Genomic DNA, 21,161 nt, shown 5'->3' on the forward strand with positions numbered 1-21,161 from the left:
GATCCCAGGACCCTGGGAGTGACCTGAGCCAAAGGCAGACACCCAACAACTGAGCCACCCAGGTGCCCCATGGCTTTGTTTCCACTGTCTGTAATCCCTGATTGTTAATATTTTATTGCATTTTTATCTCTCATTCTCCTAAGCAAGTGGGGGGATGCAGGTGTCCACAGATAATCTACATCTCCAGCCCCAAGCCCTCATAGGCTGCCAGGTTCACAAATCCATGTGGCAACTTGACACCTTCCCTTGGAGGTCTAATAAACAACATATACACCTACCACACTCAGGTTGAATCCCTAATCTCTCCTTCTGCCATTCGTCTTTCATTCCTCACATCTAATTCTCCAGCAAGTTCTGTCAGACAAATCATACTTCAAACTTTCTCCACGATTACCATCCTTACCCAAGCCATGGTCACCTCCTTGGCACACTGTAAAAGCCTAACTGGCTATTTGTAGCTACAGTCACACCCCATCCATTCTTTACAGAATCAAAATCCTCCCCAGGCTTTCTATCACACTGAGCTTAAACTCCTTATAGCTCAACATGACTGGCCCAGCTTTGTGCCCTGTTGCCCACTGTGTTCTAGACACTTTAGGAAACCTAGTTGCTGTTCCTTTTGCATGGGACTGTCTTTCCCCAGTTACTAGGTAGCAGGTTCTTTCCTGTTATTTGGATGGCCTCTCCAACAGCCTCATCTCAAAAAGGCCTTTCTGACTAAACACACCACAGAAATACCTAATCATTTTTCACAACTCAGCCCATTTTAATGATCTGCATGGAATTTATTAATTGACTTCATCTTCTGGCTCTTCCTACCAGAATAAAGATTCTTATGAATAATAACCATGTCCATATGGTTCTAGGTGCTGGGGATTCCAGCAGTGAATAGAGGCTGGCCTAGAATGAATCCTATTGGATGAATTATGGTAACACAGGCAAGTTTGTGCAGTGGATAAGAGTGGAGATACACTGCCCAGGCCCCTGGCCCTAGCCATGCCAGCTGTGCAACTGGGCAGGTACTCAACCACCAGATGGCTGTGTCCTCATCTGTAAAACAGGGGTAATAATAGCATATACCTCAGAGGTGTAAGAAGGATTAAATGAGTTAACATGTATGAAAAAACAGAACAATATCTTACCCAAAGAAAAGGATAGCTAAAAAAAAGTTATTATTAGCATTAAAATATCATAAAATATATACATAATTTCCCTTTTTAAACTTTATATTTTCCTCTATTTACATGGCTGTATAATCTACACTTCAAGAACATTTTCCTCTTGCTACATATTCACCATCATTATGTACTATAATTCATTATTTTTAGTTTTGCTGCTTCCAATGTTGTCGATATTATCATATGTATTGCTGCTCTACGGTTCTGTTTCCTCAGGATAGACTCCTGGGAGTGGAGATTACAGGATCAGAGGGATGAACCTGTTTGAAAACTCCTGACCCAGAAAGCTTGCCTACATTCCTACACCACCAGCATGGATGGAAGAACTCCTACCACACCAGCCTTGCTTGCATGGCTGTTTTAAAAACTGACTTTACAGCAGCAAAAAAGTATTGCACTGCTGTTTTTTATTTATTCTAAGTAAGGCTGGTTATTTAAATATGTTTGTTATGAATTACTACCAACTGTCTTTCAGCCTTTTTTTTTCTATTGGTGTATTTCCTGTTTACTTTTAATATCAAGGAGATAATATTACACATTATGGAGAGCAAGCTTTTGTGTTGTTTTAAGTGGGGAGATTGAAGTTTAGAAAGGGTAACTTGCAAAGATTACAAAGTGAAACTACAACTTGAAGTGGAAGCATTTAAACTTATTTTTTTGTGTGTAACATCTAGAATGAACCCACATTCAAATCATTCTTCTCCCACATCCTCCCAAACCAGACAAGAATAGTAGCACGCTTTTACATTCCTCTTCACCCTCACATATTGACTCCATTTAGCACTGTGTTTATCAAGCAATTTTTTTTATAAATAAGATTTTTATTTTGGAGTAATTTTTGATTTACAGAAAAGCTGCAAAGTAGTAAACAGAGTTCCCATATACTTCTCACCTAGTTTTAACTTCACCTAAATGTTATTATCTTACATTGTTGTGGTACATTATAAAAACTAAGAAACCAACACTAGTACATTACTATTAACTACATTTTATTTATTTATTTTTAAAGATTTTACTTATTTATTTGAGAGAGGGAGAGAGAGTGAGAACGCATGACGGAGAGGCAGAGGGAGAAGTAGACTCTTGCTGAGCAAGGAGCTGGTTGCAGGACTTGATCCTAGGACTCTGGGATCATGACCTGAGCTGAAGGCAGACGCTTAAATGACTTGAGCCACCCAGGTGCCCCACTATTAACTACACTTTAGACTTTATTGGGATTCTACAAGTTTTCCTTTAATGTCCTTTTTTCTGTCCCAGGATCCAGTCCAAGGCATCACACTGCATTTATTTGTTATGTCTCCTTGGTCTGGAAACTCGTAATTTCTCAGTCTTTCTTGTTTTTGATGATCTTGACACTTTTTAAAAAATTACCACTTTTTTTTTTAGTAATACCCACACCCACTCTGAGGCTCAAACTCACAACCCTGAGTTCAACGGTTGCATGCTCTTCCAACTGAGCCAGCTAAGCACCCTTGATCTTGACACTTTCAAGTATTGCTGGGGTATTCTGTGGAATATTCTTCAATTTGGGTTTGACTGAAGTGTTTCTCATGATTAGGTTTCTCGAAGGAAGGCCACAGAAGTGAAATGCCCTTCTTGATTCATCAAATCAGGGGTGCATAATAACACTGGTGATGTTAACCTTCATTACTTGGCTTAAGGTGGTGTCTGCCAGGTTTCTCCACTGAATAGTTCTCTTTCCATACTCAAGTCTTTAGAAGTGAGTCACCTAGCTAGCTCCACCTACTGGAAAAGAAAGTATCTACATAAGTTATTCAGAATTCTGTAGCGAAGATTTAGCTCTTCTCCCTTTTCTACTCCTAACTAATCAGTCTATCCATTGATTTATTATTATTTATTCACTTGCTAATTTATTTATATCAGTATGTACTCATGGATAGTTATTTTATGCTTGGGGTTGCAATCCAGTACTATGTTACTTATTTTGTTGCTCAAATTGTTCCAACTTTGCCATTGGGAGTTTGTTCAGGCTCCTGTATCCCTTTGACATACCCTTATCCTCTTTTTTTTTTTTTGAGTACTGCCTTACTTTCTGGAGCTTCAGGCTCCTTGATTTCCTGTCCCTGCACTAAGATCTGGGAGCTGGGTATGCTGGTTACTCTTGGGGTATTACTGCTTCTAGGTCCTCTCAGGGGACAGGGCTAGGTAATACACATTTGTATGTGTACCCTTTGAATTTTAAATCCCCAACTACTATTCATTTCTTTTTTATTATGTGTTTCATCAACAACTATTTAAACAAGTTTTACTCGGGTTTTGGTGCTGGTGACTACTGTTTTATTCTCAGGTCTTCTTTCATACAGGTTCATTTCTCATTCTGCTGAAGAGGTTTGTAAGAAGTAAACCTTGAGTCCTTGAATATTCAACAATATCTATTTTGCCCTCAAATAGGTGAAATATAAATTACAGAATTAAAGTTATTTCTCTTACAACATTCAAGATATTGTTTTATTGTCTTCTAGCACCAATTATCATCAAAAAGAAGGCAAATGCCAATCCAATTCTTACTCCTTTGCAGACAAGTTCTCAAATGCCAGACTTGTCTTTCCTTAGCTCTTCGAAGTTTTCTTCTATTTCATCCACTGTCTGTTCTCTCTTTTCTCTCCCTTCTGGAGCTCCTATAACAATTTTGGGAGCTTCTTGAGTGATTCCTTATGTCTCAATTTTTCTCTACATTATCTCTTGGTCTTTATGTGCCCAGGTAACTTGTCTTCTAGTTACAAGCTTGTTTCAACTGTAACTGTTCCAATATTCAGCCCATTTACTGAGTTTCAGATTTTCACAATTTCCAAGTTGACCTTTTTAGCAACAAATCTGGTCTTACTAATTTAATGTTTTCTTTCCTTGGAGACTTATTTATCTTAAAGTTGTTTTCATTCTCTATTCATATTCTCAAGGGTTATCTTTTCTGTTTATTAAAATTTGGTGCCTCTCTTTCATAGTGTCGGTTTGGCTACTCTCAGTTAACTGCTACTGTTTTTTTTTTTCATTTTTGTTTCTTTTTTTTTTTCATTTTTGTTTCAAAAATCATTGTTCAGGGGCGCCTGGGTGGCTCATCAGTTAAGCATCCAACTCTTGATCTCAGCTCAGGTCTTGACCTCGGGGTCTTAAGTTCAAGCCCTATGTTGGGCTCCATGCTGGACATTGAGCATACTTAAAGAAAAAAAAATATCATTGTTCAAAAACGCTTGGCTGTCAGCTAGGATTACAGGGGACTATCTCCAGTAATAGTGGAAGAGGGGCTGAATGTGGTCTTAGGGACAATGTGCCAACAGCAGCTCATTTTCAGAGCCTGGCACTCCCTAGCCATCCTACAACTCAATATTCCCCAAACCTTACCCTCCCTCTCTTGCTTCAGGACCACATACACTGCCGCAGCCTGTAGTCCAATCCCTGCCCAGAGAATATGTACTCCATCATGCTCTGTCTTCCATGAGCTCAGAGGATACAGAGCAGCCCCATCTTGTGTTCTCCTGAATATATTCCAGATTCTTCTTTCTTCTATCAATCCTATGCCAACTATTGCCATCTTATATCAACTTCTCAAAATTTTCTACCAAGGGCACTTCTCTCATTTTCCAAAGCGAATACACTTTTTTCTTTTTAGGAATTCACTTTTACAAAGGATTTAGGGTTTCAGATAAGGAAAATGTGGGTGCTTGGTTTGCCATTTTGATCCCATTTGTTTCTATATTCCTAAGTAATACTGGCCTACAGATAAGGCAGAGGGGTGTGTGTATACAGACACATCAACTGTAGCTAATAGCTATATTGCTATAGCATCAACTGTAGCTAACAGATATAGTACTTACTATATCCAGCCCCTCTGCTAAAGCAGGACTGGAGTCTGAAGATAATGTTGGCTTCATAAAACTTAGTAAGTAGATCATATGGTATTACTTTAACCTGTTTTTCAAAAGTTTGGAAAAACTCGCCAATAAAACATTGTACCTATCCATATGCAGGGTAATTTTTTTGATAACTGTTCTAATTTTTTAAGTGGTTCTTAGTCTTTTCAGAGCTTCCATCTCTTTTATCTATAAAATGCTAACTCAAAATTTGCTTGTGTTAATAGTTTATAAGTTCTCAAATCTTTTATTTAGAATTTTAAAAACTTACCATATAAAATTGATTTCTCTCAGTTGTTATATTTTCCTTTTTACCCCAAATCTGCCCACTTTGGTTAAAAAAATATTTTTTGCACATAAAGAATAAGCTACATATATTAGTCAAACTATTATTTTTGATTCATCAATTTCTGCCTTATCTTTATTTCTTTCCTCAGAGTTATTCATTTTTTTAATATCTTATATTGACTTCTTAGTTCATTTATTTCCATTTTTATTTAATATTAACAATAAAAGATTAGACGAAGTGCAATATAGTATTCTTGACTGGAACCTGCAACACGAAAAGGACATGAGTAGAAAAACTGGTGAAATCCTAATCTACAGTGTAGTTAGTAGCAACTTACAATGTTAATTTCTAATTTTGACAAATCGTTCTATAAGATATTATTCTGAGGGAAAACAGGGTGGAGTACAGGAATGCTCTATACTATCTTTCCAACTTTTCTGTAAATTTAAATTATTCCAACATAGTATGTTTATTTAAAAAAAACTTATATAGCTTTATCAATAACTGTAAGTTCTGTTATGGGCATTCCCACTCCATGACTTCTTTAGTAATTACCTACAGAATATCATTCCTTCTTAGTTTATTTTGTAGTTTTAATTTCTAGTAAATAAGGTTTTTAAAATTAAAACTTATTTTTAGTATTACTGAAAATACATTGGCAGAAGTGACTGTAAAATCTACATACTCTAGAACATTAAGTTTTCTCTGTGGCCTTATTTTCTTTCCCTCTCTAGAATAATATTTGATTCTAAAACAGTAAGTGGAGAATCATCTTATGGGGGGTGGTAAAAGATACTATGAAAAGTGTTTATAATAACTAGAGTTTTGGGGGGGCTCCTGGGGTCCTGGGATTGAGCCCTGAATCGGGCTCCCTGCTCAGAGGGAGAGCCTGTTTCTCCCTCTCCCTCTGTTGCTCCCCTGGCTTGTACTCACTCTCCAATAAATAAATAAATAAAATCTTAAAAAAAATAACTAGTTTTTTATCGAAACTTTCTTTTCTACTTGTGAAACAAACATAAAGGAACCTAGCAAGGATTGTTGTGGCCTTTCATAACTGACAATGAGTCTTACCAGCTGCTGCTCCACAGGTGGTGGTACATCCTGACTGGCATAAACAATGGCAGGGTTGTAAAGACTGAAAACCACAGGGTAAAACACCTTCTTACCTATAAATTAAAATACACAGTTATATCACAAACAAAATCATAAAACGAAAGACTGATCAATACCATGTTATCAATATTTAATACTGCTATTTCTTTGGTCATATATGGTGACTTTATCAATATTGTATTTTGTCAATTTTCAGGCTACTAAACATCATGCTGACTTGATGAACATGATGATTTTATAATGTATCAGTAGCTACAAAATTTATAACCTAAAAGGGACTAAAAAACAGACTAAAGGGTGTAACACACATTTACTCCCTTTGACTTTGGAGAGATACACAAAAGTGTTCGGTCAGTTATTCAATAGGTGAGCTATTTACTACTCATCATTTCATCTGATTAGCAGTGAGAGATGCAGGTTAACCTCTGACAATCACCAAAAACTTAGAAAAGTATTAAATTCATCCTTCAAAATGAATCACAGAAACAGTAAATCCAAAGAATACTATAAAATCAACAGATTTGTACACAATAATTAAAATACAGAACTGCAGACAGATTTTGGTAAGATTTGGAAAAGTTGGAAAGAGTTAAAAATACCTGATCTAATAGCCACTGCAGAAAACCTTGTCATTAGCATTCAAATTGATAGCAGTGAAGGGACCTGTGAAGACTAAGGAGCCCTCAACAGAGAAGCCCTTGCTAAGATGGGCCTCAGTTAGACATGATAATATAAAGTGCTCAGCAACCGTCAAGTACTTGTGGTAATGTGGTAGCCTTTCTATTACAAAATCCCTACTAGATGCTCATCTCGCCTTTGTTAAAACTCACTTAGGGATGGAAGTTCAATTCTCAAGGAAAATCTATTTCTAGACATTAAAATATTTCTTTTACATTGAGCAAGTATGTTTCCTTCCACTTTCACATTGTGAACTTAATATTGTCTGGTGCAAAAAAAGTAAACCCCACCCTCATTTATTCACTAGGTGCTCAAAGAGTTCCTGACAATGATCCCTAATGAAAATAATTAATAGGCTAATAATTTGCATGATATGAATAGTTCTACACAAAAAGCATTTACTAGGAGTTTTTTTTTGGCACAGAAAATTTTCTTTTCACATTTAAAATAAGATTTGATTTATAAAAATATCATTTGCTCAAACATTTTCAAAAAATACCTATAACATAAAACAAAGTACAGGAAATGATCCCCAAATATGTAGTATGGATGCCAAGCACCATCTGTATCTAGGCTTCTTCATGTGTGTGTGTGTTTCTGTTGGTACCACCTGCCTGAGGTAGAGTACTTCTTTCACACATCTCCATGTTGTCTACTTGGCTCTTTTTCTGATATGTGTTGCTTCCTCCTTGTCAATTTTGAGACATTTTCTTTGCTTTTGTTTATTTGGATTCAAATTTTGGCAATGGATTTGGCCACAAGAGAACAGGGGTATGAAGTTCAGAGGGACAAATTTTAACTTTTCTACTTAATATTCCAGTTAAAGTATGCCTAATATAACTTTAAGAAAACATAATTAACTTGATCCAAAATATGGGACATGCTGACACTGTTCTCAATTTCTATTTTTTTTTTTCTGTTCTCAATTTCTACACTCAACTCATCTACCAAGATTTTACGCACCTGGCTCAGCATTTAACCGGCAGCTGTTAAGGAATTCAGCTGAGAAATATATATCAACATCACAGAAAAACATCAAGACCTCTCCCTTGTCCCAAGCTCGGGCACCCACATTTAGTCCTCGTCCACGATTAAATTCTTCATTCAAGGAGACCAAAGTGTAATTGTGAAAATTAGACTCACTAGGAGGAAAGCATATACAACAAAGGATAAGTCCCACTTAAAATTTAACAACTCTCTTCTTTCAACAAGACTTACAAAGTATGTTTTATACTTCAAGTATTTTTCAATTTTGGTTCTACAGTCATACAGGGAAAGGAAATTATCAGCTTCACATGTATGATCAACATCAGGGACAGATATTCACTAAATGGCCATATCTGAGGCAACACGTTTGTGGTGTGAGCTTAAAAAGTGTTGAGGGATCACTGCTCCTCAGGATCTTAAAAACTTATTGGGGAGATAAGGAATATACACATGGAAAAATGGCCATAATGTTTGGTAATAAACAATGCATTCCATATGAATGGTACATTCAAAGAGTGCTCTTGTGTTTTTTAGATCTTTGCTCACATGACCTCTTATCAGAGGGATTCCCCTCATACCATTTGTGAAGTTGTCCCGACCTCCCTCTCTTTAATCTTTATCCCCCTGCCCAGCTTTGCTTTCCTCAGCAACACCAGACATGTTTGTTTGAGTGTCTCCCCCCACCTACTGGAACATAAACTCCATGAGAGCAGGGATTTTGTTTTGTTCATTATTGTAGATATAGTGTACCTCCTCAAAGAGTAGGAGTTCAAGAAATATTTGCTGAATAAATGAATGAATGAACAGCAGTTCTGAGAAAAAAGATTGCTTTTGTCTGAGAGTAGTTAGAGACTAGAGAGGTTAAAAGCAGAATTAAAATTATGCCTTGATTAAATTCCTGAATTCAGTAGTGAGTTTAAAGGTTATTCCAATTAATTATTCTCAAAGGCAAAGAGGTAAGAAAGTAGAAAGCATTTTAGAGAACAGATATTAGACAAATTGGATGAGAACGAAGGGATCCTAAATTGGGAACAATGAGAGAAGACCAGAAAAGGGTCAGACTGAGGAGTAGCTTCTGTGAGAAGTTAAAGAAGTTGGTCAGTGTCCTTGAGGCAAGGAGTTTTTCTGCCAGGGCAGTTCTCACAGCGAAGTCCCAACACCCACAGCATCAGCCTCCCCCGGAAAGCAATAGAAATGCAAATTCTTGGGCCCCACCCCAGACCCCTGAATCAAATACTAGGGGTGATGCTGAGCATCCGTGTCTCTCTTGGTAAAGTCACACCAGGTGACTCTGATGTTAAAGGTGGAGAACTGCTAGGCTAGGATATGGCCAGATCAAAAAGGGACATTTAGGAAGATTACTCTTTATAAATGTATAGAATGGGAATGGAGAGATGGAAGCAAAGGCTCAAGTAGTTTCCAGAGTGGACTCCACATGCTCCGAATGCCCACACTTCCCCTTCTCATGGATATAAATCTCTCCCTTCTTTTGGGAAAACTGCTGATTACCACGTCACACTCCCACCACCTAGTGGAGGAACTAATCATAGAACACCCAAACCACAGTAATTTCCTAGGGGCAGGGACCAGACTCAAGCTGGGCCAATCACAATACCCAAATCCCACCTGGCCATAGTGACTGGCTTAAGAGTGGGCAAAACTCCTTCCCTGGGCTTTTCTCAACTGGATCTGGGAGAAAGTTCTTTCCTCTCTGATGGCAAAGCTGAGAAGATGTGAGCCCAAAGCCGCCAACAGCCATATACCTCACATGTGGAAGAAGCCAATCTGCAATAGGAGAATGAAGTCAACATGCAGAGAAAAACAGACAAGAAGACAAGAGAATTTTCATGGTGCTCAAGTCTCTGGTTCCAGTCCCTAAAATATCAAAGCTGTTTTGTTTTTTCTCCCCAAATTTGGCTCTAATAATCCCTTCAGTTTGGGGACGATCCAAGATTCTTCCATTAACACTCCCAGTTTCCTTAAGCAAGTTCAAGATGGGTTTCTATCATGTGCCACAGAGGAGTCTTGAGTAATGCAGTGACAGCTTCAGTAGTACCAATGTAAATGCCTGGCATTTAGTGGGTGACCTGAAAATGGTGAAGAGGGAAGAGAAGGAAAGAAATGAAGGAGGGGGAACCTGAGTTAGGGTGGTGGCAGTAGCAGGGATAGGACAGGAAAAGGGTCCTGTACAGTACGTAAGAACTGACTAGAGGTAAAGAATGAAAGACGCTAACTCTCAGACATTAAGCCCAAGGGATCATGAAAATGGTCTTAGTCTGAACTGAAAGAGGGCCACCAAGAGAAGCAGCTAGTGTGAAGGAGGAAGAAAAGACAGTATTTGTTTTTTAATACATGTGCTGTGAGAGTCCCTTCGGGGTAGGGACTATAATGCTCTCTTCTGTGCCCATCTATTCCAACCACCCCAGTTAGACTCCCAAGCAGTGTACCTGGAACATAGTCGGTGGGACTCAAGGAATGTTAGTTGAACAATTCGAGAAGAATGGCCGGCCAAATCTGGACTCTTAGGGAATGGCCACAACTAGCAGAAAGGTAAAGAAGCAGGTAAAGGATACAGAGCTGGCTTGGTCTGAAAAGACAATCAACCTAAAATTTTACACTGTAACATATTTACATTTACAAAATATATTCATTTTACAAACATCAGAGGAATATGTCAAGAAGGAAGTACTGGTTAGGCATCAAATGTAAAAAAGCGACCAAAGAGGATGACAGAAAAAAGGCTGAATTTGGCAGTTAGGTCATAACTTTGGGCCTATAACTTAGAGATGAAAAGGCTGAAAAGCTATAGAATTAATGTCGGAGTATTAAGGAATTACTAATCCATTCATTCAAACCTCTGAGTACCTACTATGTGCCAGGTACTGTATGAGTTGTCTGATTAGAGAACTACTGTTTGGTGAGGTTTAGCTACGAAAGGACAGAAACCTACCAGCAGCTACTGGTACTACAGAGTCAGGTGGTGTTGGCTTAAGGACAGGAGAGACCTAAGCATTATTTGCAGGGCAAGAAGAAGGAACTTGGGAAAATGGAAGGAAAGAAAGGTGACAAGTGAGAGAAAAGCTTAGGAGATGACATCAAAGTGAAGGGATTAGATTTAGAAAAAGAGAAGAGTCCAACAGAATGGAACGAAGAAGTAATAAATGGAGGCAAATAAACAGAAGGTGGCTGGGCCACAGAGTGAAAGGTCTAGGATCATGCCAGGATAGCTGCCAAGAGGTCAGGGAAGACGAATCATTTAGAGTTGCATGAGTGAACTGAGGAGTGAAATGACGAACTTACTAGCACCACCACTCATTTGCTCAGCCAACTTTTAAACAGCAGCTATTAAAAATCAACTCATTATGCTGTGAAGTGTGTAAACCTGGCGATTTACAGACCTGTACCTCTGGGGTTAATAATACATTATATGTTTATTTAAAAAAAATCAACTCATTAAACATCTGAAATTCTCATTCTTCTAATGTTATGTATCAAGACTTCAATTTGGACATGGCTCACCAACCTTGTGACAGATTCTAGGATAGACTTGACTTTAGATAATCCTTCTTTACCAAAATACACCACTGTGAGATGAATTCTCTTGTCCTGATGAATACACACATCCCTAACAGAATTGAAAAATAAAGTTCATTCAAAAAAATATATAAGGCACTACTCATTCAGAAAGGAATCACATGAAGTTTTAACAAAACAAAACTCATTTAGAATGACACTGCATGAAACTTTAAGTAAATATAAAAGTGTCAATATTGCTGAATTATTAACGACATCAGAGCAAACGCATAATAATATAACCACATGAATACAGTCCTTGGAGGTCCATAGAAGTTGCCATATTCCAAAATATTTTTGAAACTTTTGCTTTGGTATTGCCTTCAGAAGCAAATTACAAGGTACTCAAGGAAAGAAGTCTAAAAACCAAATAAATAAATATTCAAGTTGTTAGTCAAGAGTTATTTTGTCCTCAGACTTGCTAATTCCAGAAATTATACCTCTCATCAAGGAATAAATATCTGCCATGGCTGAGATTACTTACTGTAAAGAATAATGTAGCATCTGAAAGCAATTCCAAGAAAAGCAGTAAAAAATTCTTTAGGAAATCAGATCTCAGGTGAGCAATTTCAAATAGGCAAAACTCATTTGGAAGCATCATGATTTCTAGATATTCTGCTACAGGGCAGCATTTATTTATTTATTTTTAAAGATTTTATTTATTTATTTGACAGACAGAGATCATAAGTAGTCAGAGAGGCAGGCAGAGACAGACGGGGAAGCGGGGCTCAATCCCAGGACCCTGAGATCATGACCTGAGCCGAAGGCAGGGGCTTAATCCACTGAGCCACTCAGGAGCCCCAAATATTAACTTTTAAATCCAATGATTTCAATATGAGAATAAAGACTGGGATTATAAAGCATTAAAACTAGCATATTAAAATATTAAAAACATGGCAATTGTTAAACAAAAAGGCAAAACTTTCCTCACATAGCTACCCTGATACATACTTGTTAACATTTTAACATAAAATATCCAAATTTAATGACAAAAAAGGAAAAAATTATTTTAAAAATTGTTATAGTCTCTTCTTAAGATGGAATAACTCTCATTTTTAGTTAAATGTTTGTATTTCTAAAATCATTTCAATGTTAAAATTCCAATTGTTCTTAGGGAATTTTCTGGAGAAATAGCAATGACCTGTCCTGTATGTTCATTGGGAAAGCAATTATGAGCATAAAGGTTTGTCAAAAGACATGCAACCTGTATCCTTAAAATATGTGGGTTTTATTGTATGTAAATTGTGCCTCAATGAAGTTATTTTTAAAAATTCAACTCATCCTAAAATGAACTCACACACAATTATAAAGGTCGTCAAATGTAGTTTCTAATAGTTGTCACTCTCAATTTACTTCAAAATTCAAATTGCCAGGGACGCCTGGGTGGCTCAGTTGGTTAAGCAGCTGCCTTCAGCTCAGGTCATAATCCCAGTGTCCTGGGATCGAGTCCCACATCAGGCTCCTTGCTCAGCAGGGAGCCTGCTTCTCCCTCTGCCACTGCCTGCCACTCTGTCTGCCTGTGCTCGCTCTCTCTGACAAATAAAATCTTAAAAAAAAAATTCAAATTACCAATAACACAATATATTATACATGCTTTTAAAAAAAGAGTATCAAAAACTAAGATTCCCCAAAGCCCATAAAATTACTCTGGAATTCTAATTTATCTAAGCAAATCTGCATGAAATGTGATTTTTTAGAAGTGCTTAGCCAAATCATTAAGCCCTGAGAGTTACCTGAAGTTCTGCATAAACTGCACAAATGCTTCAGTTCTTTCAGCAAGTGGCACAATGATATTAATAATTGATCTAGTAATGTCAATCATCTCGCTCTTCACTTTCATGAGAGGTCCAAAAGGGCGGAAGAGGGTCACATGTCTATATTCCATAAGGTCTGCTTTCTTAAAAAAGAGTTCATACTGTGTGCCCTTATCTCTCTCGGTGCGATAATAACCTAAAGGAAAGAGTTAGGGACAAAGATGTCTCCATGTCAAAGTTTATAAATTCAATGTGAATATTGATTTTACTCAAAGATCAAAAGTACAAAACCAGACATGTAGTGTTTTTAATCATTTTGTGAAAATAATTATCCCTACTATACAGGTGAAAACAATTATTTCTTTAAAAGGAGAGGTTACAAAAAATGTTCACTCCTCTATTATTAGTCAATTCGTAAATATGTTCCAAATCACAATTATTCCTTTTTACATATGACTTTTTTAGTAGTAGAGCCTATCAACACAGTAATCATATGATGAAAATAAATTACTTCCACCAATACTAAATTCTAGACCTGAGAGTCAAAACTTCTATTGCTTGGTTCAGTTCAACTAAAATGAATGGAGTGCCTTCATGTCCCTCATTGGTGGTATAAAGAGGGCTATACAGTCCTGGTTTTGAGGAACGGTCAGTCTACTGAGGGAGACAGAAAAATAAGGAAATAAAAACAATACAGTGATATATATTTCACTCTACACACACACACACACACACACACACACACACACACTCACTCTCTCTCTCTGAAGACAGTGAAGTCAGACAAAGAAAAATTAGTACAGATTTAAACATGGTGATTTGAGGTAACTTCAGGAGGAAAGTTTGGAAGTCTCTTGGGCAATCTGATTTTTAAGTGTACATTCAGGAGAGAGGAAGACCTATAGATGTGTGAGTCAGTCAATATCTGGGAATAAAATAATGAAAGAGAGAGACCAATCCACTCTCTCCTGAGGCTTACAACAGCCTAAGAGAACTACAAATCAGGAAATGGGCAACATCATATACTATGACAAGTACTATGAGAGGGGACATGGGTAGAGGTTACAAGAGAATATAGGAAGTACTGTTATCTTAAGACTTGCAGGTTAGAGATGACTTCTAAGTGAAGTGATATCTAAGCTAAAATCTGGAAAAGGAATAGGACTTACTGAAAAATGAGTATTTTTTATTTTTGCCAGGGGGGTAGCAGAGTGGAAGAAAAGTGGGGGACAAAATTATGTTCCATGCAGAGAAAAATCCTGTCAGTAAAAGAATCGAAAGAGAGTTATAAGATAAGCAGAAGCTGTAGAATATAAAACTGACATGGCTTCCTTCCTTTATTAAGGCAGATGTGAAGACATTTTATACTTTAGTGAGTTATTTCCTCAGCAGCTTTCAATTCTGCTATAAGCTACAAATACGGTAAAAAGACAAAAAGCTGAATTTGAAGAAAAATTAGAAGAGTTTTGAGAGAAACAGCCCATTCAAAATTGCACTAAGTGACAACAAAAAAAAGAAGTGACTGCAATGAAAAGACAGCTGAAGTACCATGGAAAGCACAATGCCCTTCCTGATGGCCTCCAAAGGTCTTAAGGTGCTATTACACTGTAGTACAGCAAGTACTATCCATGATGATTCAAGGCCAAAGAAATTACATGTGGTATACTGTTCGTAAAATCAAGCAGAGAACTTTCAAGACAGATTTATATCCAAAATCGTTTTATGTTTGTCAGTAAATATCTTGAAGGAGATATTAAGATGAAGATGGGTGGGGATCTGTATTTCTATTTATACCAATCAGCAAATATCTTAAGTTTACAGAAGTGTTCCTCAACTTTTGAGTCATACTCCATCTTGATATGTATACATTCCATGCCCTTTCTGCAGTCTGTATTAGGAAAAGAGGTTATTTCTTTACTTTTTCAAATACCAAATATGCTTTTCAAAACTATATATGCCCCCTTGATGTTCTGACATATGATTCTCCTCCCCCTAAAATACAGAATAACTATCAATCTACTAAATTAGGGGTTTTTTCCTTCCTTTATCAAATGGTTTTCAAATCAAGGACCTCAGTTCATATATTTTGAAAAATACAAAAAGGGAACATCAAGACCAGATAAGAATGCAAAAACATACATGTACAACTACATGTATAGCCCTAAGAGCCCTTCAACTTGAGCCCTGTATGGTATATTCTTCTATACAAACTTAGATCCCTGGTCCTCTATTTTATTATGGTCACATTATAACTTTTTTTTAAAAAGCCACTTCAAATTCAATATTTGAGTAAAAACTCAAATATTTTAATACTGTAAATAATGACTGACTTATAATACCAGCATAGAGTAATAACAGAACTGTCATACTAACATAACTATGGATCAACATATTTTTCACATTACCTTCTATGAAGTCATTTTCATTAAATACCATTTTCTCTCCAAGGGGACCATCTTCATCTTCCTGTTCATCATCTTCATCAGGATTATTAATGACCTCCAAGCCAGCTTCAATGACTTCTACCAATTCATCTCGTTTGTCTTTTCTAACTGGCTTTTCCTCAGGATGGCGAGTGAGACCCATTTCCAACTGGAATACTTTCATTAAGGTAAAACTTTCAAAGGGAATGACTCCATACTCACTAGGTAATTTGGCTCCTATGCTAACTTCAGCTTTGTCAATTTGGGAATGAAGAAATTCTAAAAGATCACTAGGTGTTTGTTCTTTGTTGCCTTGATAGCCTATGCCATTAGCCCCCACACTTTTTCTCTCTTGCAGTGATCTCATCTTCTCACTCATTTCTTGTAATTCTTGTTTTAGTTGGGCAATTTGACGTTTTAGACTGGTAGCCCTGGTTTGATAATGTTCTTCTTGCTCCTGTAGGAGGGCTTGATAATACTCTTTACCATAATTTTCCCCAACAACACCAGGAAGAGGTGCATTTCCATCAGTTTGGGGGGCACATTCCAGGAGGTACAAAAATAGTACCAAACTGCAGAGTAAAGCGAGACCCAAGAGTAGCCAGTGGGTCCGGGTCTGAAGAATCAATCCTCTTCTAGGCATTCTTATTAATGTGGACTTGCCTAACAAGATAAGTTCTTTGGTTGTTCATACCTTTGCAAAAAGTTATCAAAAATTAACAAAATCAGAATTTCCATTAAAGGTACCAAAATGAACTCTGTTATAGCTTAAAAAATTTCTTCCTTCAGCAGTGAAGACTACTTGCAGAAATGAGAAATAGTGCATACTTCCTGTATTGTTATCACGATATCCAGAATAAAGAAATCTTATCTATAGAATCAGATAAAATTCCATTATATGGGTGGTGATTTTCCTGAAAGAAACAGATAGAGTCGATCAGAATCTTATTCTTTTTTTTTTTTTTAAGATTTTATTTATTTATTTGACAGACAGAGATCACAAGTAGGCAGAGAAGCAGGCAGAGAGAGGAGGAAGCAGGCTCCCTGCCAAGCAGAGAGCCCGATGCGGGGCTCGATCCCAGGACCCTGGGATCATGACCTGAGCCGAAGGCAGAGACTTTAACCCACTGAGCCACCCAGGCACCCCAGAATCTTATTTCTTGAAGTGTATCAAATTGTTGGTAGTTTCGGTAAACTAAGTGATGTGACTACTCTATGTAGAACACCACAAGAAGTGCTAATACAATGTAGAATATTCAGTAAATGCTTGAAGAAAGTATTAAGAGAAATATCTTATAAAACACTAAAATCCCACATTTAAACTTTTAACCACAATGTCTATACAACCATAACCTCCTGAATGAATCAAAGAAGCATTAAAATTATGTGTAGCATACTTTGTGTTACAGAGATATAACTGTTTCTAATTATTTGAAAATTTTAACATTTATAACCCTTTATTAACACAATATTTAGATTAATATGCCATTTCCCACCTAGTGTATATCACCATTTGGGAACTGAGTTTCCATAAATTGTTTTTGTTATATTGATAATGGCTTATTAGGGACAGATACTTTCTTCCCGTTTATTCAATTCAAGCATTCTATTTCATTAATTTCTATGACTGAACCCAACCAATAAAAGAGCCTTAAAATTAAGTATGTGTGTGAGGGGAGAGACAATTCCAAAAGGTCACAGACATCTGGAAAACACATTAAGAAACATTTTTACATCCAAAGTCCTCCCATAGATTATTTGAGCATTAGATCACCTAATTCTTTCCATTGTATTACACAGCAACAGATTTCCTACAAGTCTGGAAAGGTTTAGTCTATTTAAAGAAAAAACAGGGATGCCTGGGTGGCTCAGTTGGTTAAGCAGCTGCCTTCGGCTCAGGTCATGATCCCAGCGTCCTGGGATCGAGTCCCACATCGGGCTCCATGCTCGGCGGGGAGCCTGCTTCTCTCTCTGTCTCTGCCTGCCACTCTGTCTGCCTATGCTCACTCTCTCTCTCTCTCTCTGACAAATAAATAAATAAAATCTTTAAAAAAAAAAGAAAAAAGAAAAAACATGACCATTTTAATGTTTATCTACTGGGAAAAAAATTCAAAAACCATTTAAAATAAATGTAAAATCACACACTACTGTTCATACTATAACCAGTTGTGTGAGCTCTTCCATATTTCTTTTTAAACTAAGAATCCTTAATTCTATAAATAGAGAATGTTAAATTTAGGAGACAGGAGGCCTCCACTGCAGAGAGAACTTTCATTCTAATAAAGTATTTGTCAAGGATGTGTGATACTCCAGCAGGCTTTTAATAGAGATTGTTTCTACCACCGAGCAGAACTTATGGGAGGTCATTGGGGGAACATCAGTCCTAGTCACCTTCTCAGTGATTAGGAAAGCCTGAATACCTTTTTCTTTTTCCTTTTTTTTCCTTGTGGCACATATCTGTATAAAAATGTAGGATAGATTCAAACTTCTTATAGCTAGTAGACCAAAATAATGGACTTAAGTACCCTTAGCCATTTATTACTTTCAATAAACAAATGATAACCAAGTATCACGAAAATTTTAATCTACTACAAAGAAGTTTTAATACAATGCCATTTGTTTTATGATGGTAAAGCTTGTTTTAAGTGACACAGAAAAAAATAGGAAAAATTTTCGGTATAAAGAGAAGTATCTAATTAAAAAATAAGAATGCAAAGTTAATATTAGTCCTAGGACTTTACCACGTCTCAAAATCGTAATTCTTAGCATAAGAAATAACTTGAGTATCATCATTTGAAAGCTAAAACTCAGAGGTATCTCTTTTAACTATTTTAAGTTCTTACTAGCCTGCTTGTTAGGGGAAAAAAGACTAAAACTGAAAATGTAGAGTCCTAATCTTGTATTAATTATTAATAAATTATACATATTTGACTAGGTTCCAGGTAGTTTTGCTGTAAGCATATTTGCGACAAGCATTTTCACTGCATAGCTAATAGGCCATAAGGCAATCCTGTAGAAGACTAAAAAATAACTGGTTGACAGTTTGGTTTCACTGCTCCATCGACGCAGTACTCCTGTTTTTATATTATATAAATCTTAGCCCTCATAATGATCTATACAGTGGCAGAGTTTTGAACCCACATTTCCCATAGAACTTTGGAATGTTTATCAATGAACACCTGGTAATATGCCAAGAACAAACAACAGTGTAGAAGGCTTTCACAATAAAATAGGAAGCTCAGTTATAAATATATATTCTAGTATTTGGAAATTGATGCCTCTTTAATGAAAGAAACAATTTTCATGAAAAAAGAAAGTGCAATGCCAATAAGGGCATGAATCAACAAGCAAAAAAAAAAAAGTACAACACTATGAGCAAAAGACTATGAACACAAGTGCTTAGGTACAATCCACAAAATAAAATCAGTTATTTATATAATATTGCCATGAATCTACATATATTTTAATATAAATATTCCGTATTTTACAATAGTCTTTTAAATTTTGTTCTTCATTTTTCATGTTTCATATGTCCTTTTTAATAAATGTCCCTTTTTTTTTTTTTTTTTTTTCATGATTTTGCTTTATGGCCAATTAGCTATCCAGGTAAAATGCTTATGGCAAAGGTGCTAATTGCAAAAATACTGGACATAACTATACTATACTCAAACTATTTTGAAATGAAACTTGAAAAAGAACTAACAGTATGTAATCTAAGTACCTCTACCTTTTATTAATATGGTACTTCATAGTTTTTTTCTCATTATATAGACAATACATTTTGAACTGTGAGATATGATCCATTTAATGGGTCACTAAATACAGGATTACTTTTCAATGAAAAAGACCAGGAAATATCAGTGTACACCACATATAATAAGTTTTGTACTGCAATTATATATATGTATATGTATGAGATCTCTACATAAAATGTATTTATAAGAGAGCTGTGGTCCAAAAATCCTGAAGAATACTGGTTTATAAAGTATTTTTACACATTTTCTATGTCATCCTTTTAAAATGGTGTGGATATTAACCTCATTTTGATAGGGACAATAAGCTAAAAAAATGAAAGGTGTAAGTAAGGTTCTATAACTATTGAGTGGTATTATTAAAGCTGAGGTCTTCATTTTCCCCTCCCTTAAGCAAAATACAGGTTTTGCAATACTTTACATGCTTATCTTACAGTTTTATCTTTTACAGTTGAATATTACCCACTGAAACAAAAGAAAAGTTGCTGTAATTACTTTAGAATATAAATGTTATTTGCATACCTCTGTGGTTGCTAAAAAAAAAGGTATCAATTATAGTCTTTTTTTTTGAACAATACAATTTTTATGAAATTAATTGTAAACCACAAACACAATTTTTTTTTTCAGGGAGGCAGACCATGCTTATTTTCTTTACCGTCTGCCATCAATAGCAATTACAGTCTTATTTGCCTAGTTCTTGAAGGGGATCCTTTAGCCAAATCCTAGAAGACTAGATTATAACAGCTCTAAATACATTAATATGTTGGAGAAAACATCAATTTTTCAGCTGTTACACCTTAACTGTTGTCATTCTACGTAATGTGTTCATATCATAAATAAGATTCATTTGTAACCCAGAGTTAATCTCAAGCAACTTTCTATGCACAAACAGCAAATAGTTAAGTGGTGTGAGGAGAGAATGAGATAACTGTGGAGATGGGAAAATGAGTTATTAAAGATATATAACACAAAATCATAGATCTCAGAGTTGAAAGAAAACTTAGGAGCCATTAATTTTTTTTTTTTTTAAGATTTTATTTATTTGACAGCTAGAGATCTCAAGTAGACAGAGAGGCAGGTAGAGAGAGAGGAGGAAGCAGGCTCCCCACTGAGCAGAGAGCCCAATGCAGGGCTCGATCCCAGGACCCCGACCTGAACCAAAGGCAGAGGCTTTAACCCACTGAGCCACCCAGGCGCCCCAGGAGCCATTAATTTTCTTACTCTTTAAGACAGACTAAAGAGACTTCCTCTTATAGCCTAGATAGAACAACAGGGACCAGATTTACCCCTGTATTTAAAACAATTAAAAAACCAACCAATAAAATCCAGAATCTGCCCCTCCCAATATAAAACAATGGTTTTCAAGATACTGAACATTAGGTAATAAAGGACAGTGATCCTTGGCAGAAACAAGAAACAAACGATTGCCCAGCTTACTCCCTTAGTTTCTAGGCCATATCACAGGGAGTCCCCTCCTAAGTAGAGCCCAGGTGACTTGTTGAGTTGATGAGATGGAGCCGGCAGTCTGAGGAGATCAAAGCAGCT

General features: G+C 36.5%; 1 protein-coding gene across 7 annotated transcripts in view; it reads right to left on the reverse strand.

Annotated features, from left to right (window-relative positions):
• CSGALNACT2 (chondroitin sulfate N-acetylgalactosaminyltransferase 2) overlaps positions 1 to 21,161 on the reverse strand; it is a 45,036-nt gene that overhangs the window by 12,905 nt on the left and 10,970 nt on the right. The window contains exons 2-6 of one of the 7 annotated variants that reach the window (XM_046027363.1): positions 15,847 to 16,778; positions 13,421 to 13,637; positions 11,638 to 11,739; positions 8,091 to 8,269; positions 6,408 to 6,502 (exon numbers count right to left, since the gene is read on the reverse strand). In XM_046027363.1, coding sequence (XP_045883319.1) covers positions 6,408 to 6,502; positions 8,091 to 8,269; positions 11,638 to 11,739; positions 13,421 to 13,637; positions 15,847 to 16,507 — 1,254 coding nt within the window. In that variant the 5' untranslated portion in view covers positions 16,508 to 16,778. Of the gene's footprint in view, positions 1 to 6,407; positions 6,503 to 8,090; positions 8,270 to 9,740; positions 9,900 to 10,561; positions 10,654 to 11,637; positions 11,740 to 13,420; positions 13,638 to 15,846; positions 16,779 to 21,161 lie in introns of those variants that run through there. The other 6 variants (XR_006821258.1, XM_046027366.1, XR_006821259.1 and 3 more) reach the window with 6 other exon arrangements.

Source organism: Meles meles, chromosome 13, assembly GCF_922984935.1.
Source record: "Meles meles chromosome 13, mMelMel3.1 paternal haplotype, whole genome shotgun sequence".
NCBI classification, from domain to species: Eukaryota; Metazoa; Chordata; class Mammalia; order Carnivora; family Mustelidae; genus Meles; species Meles meles.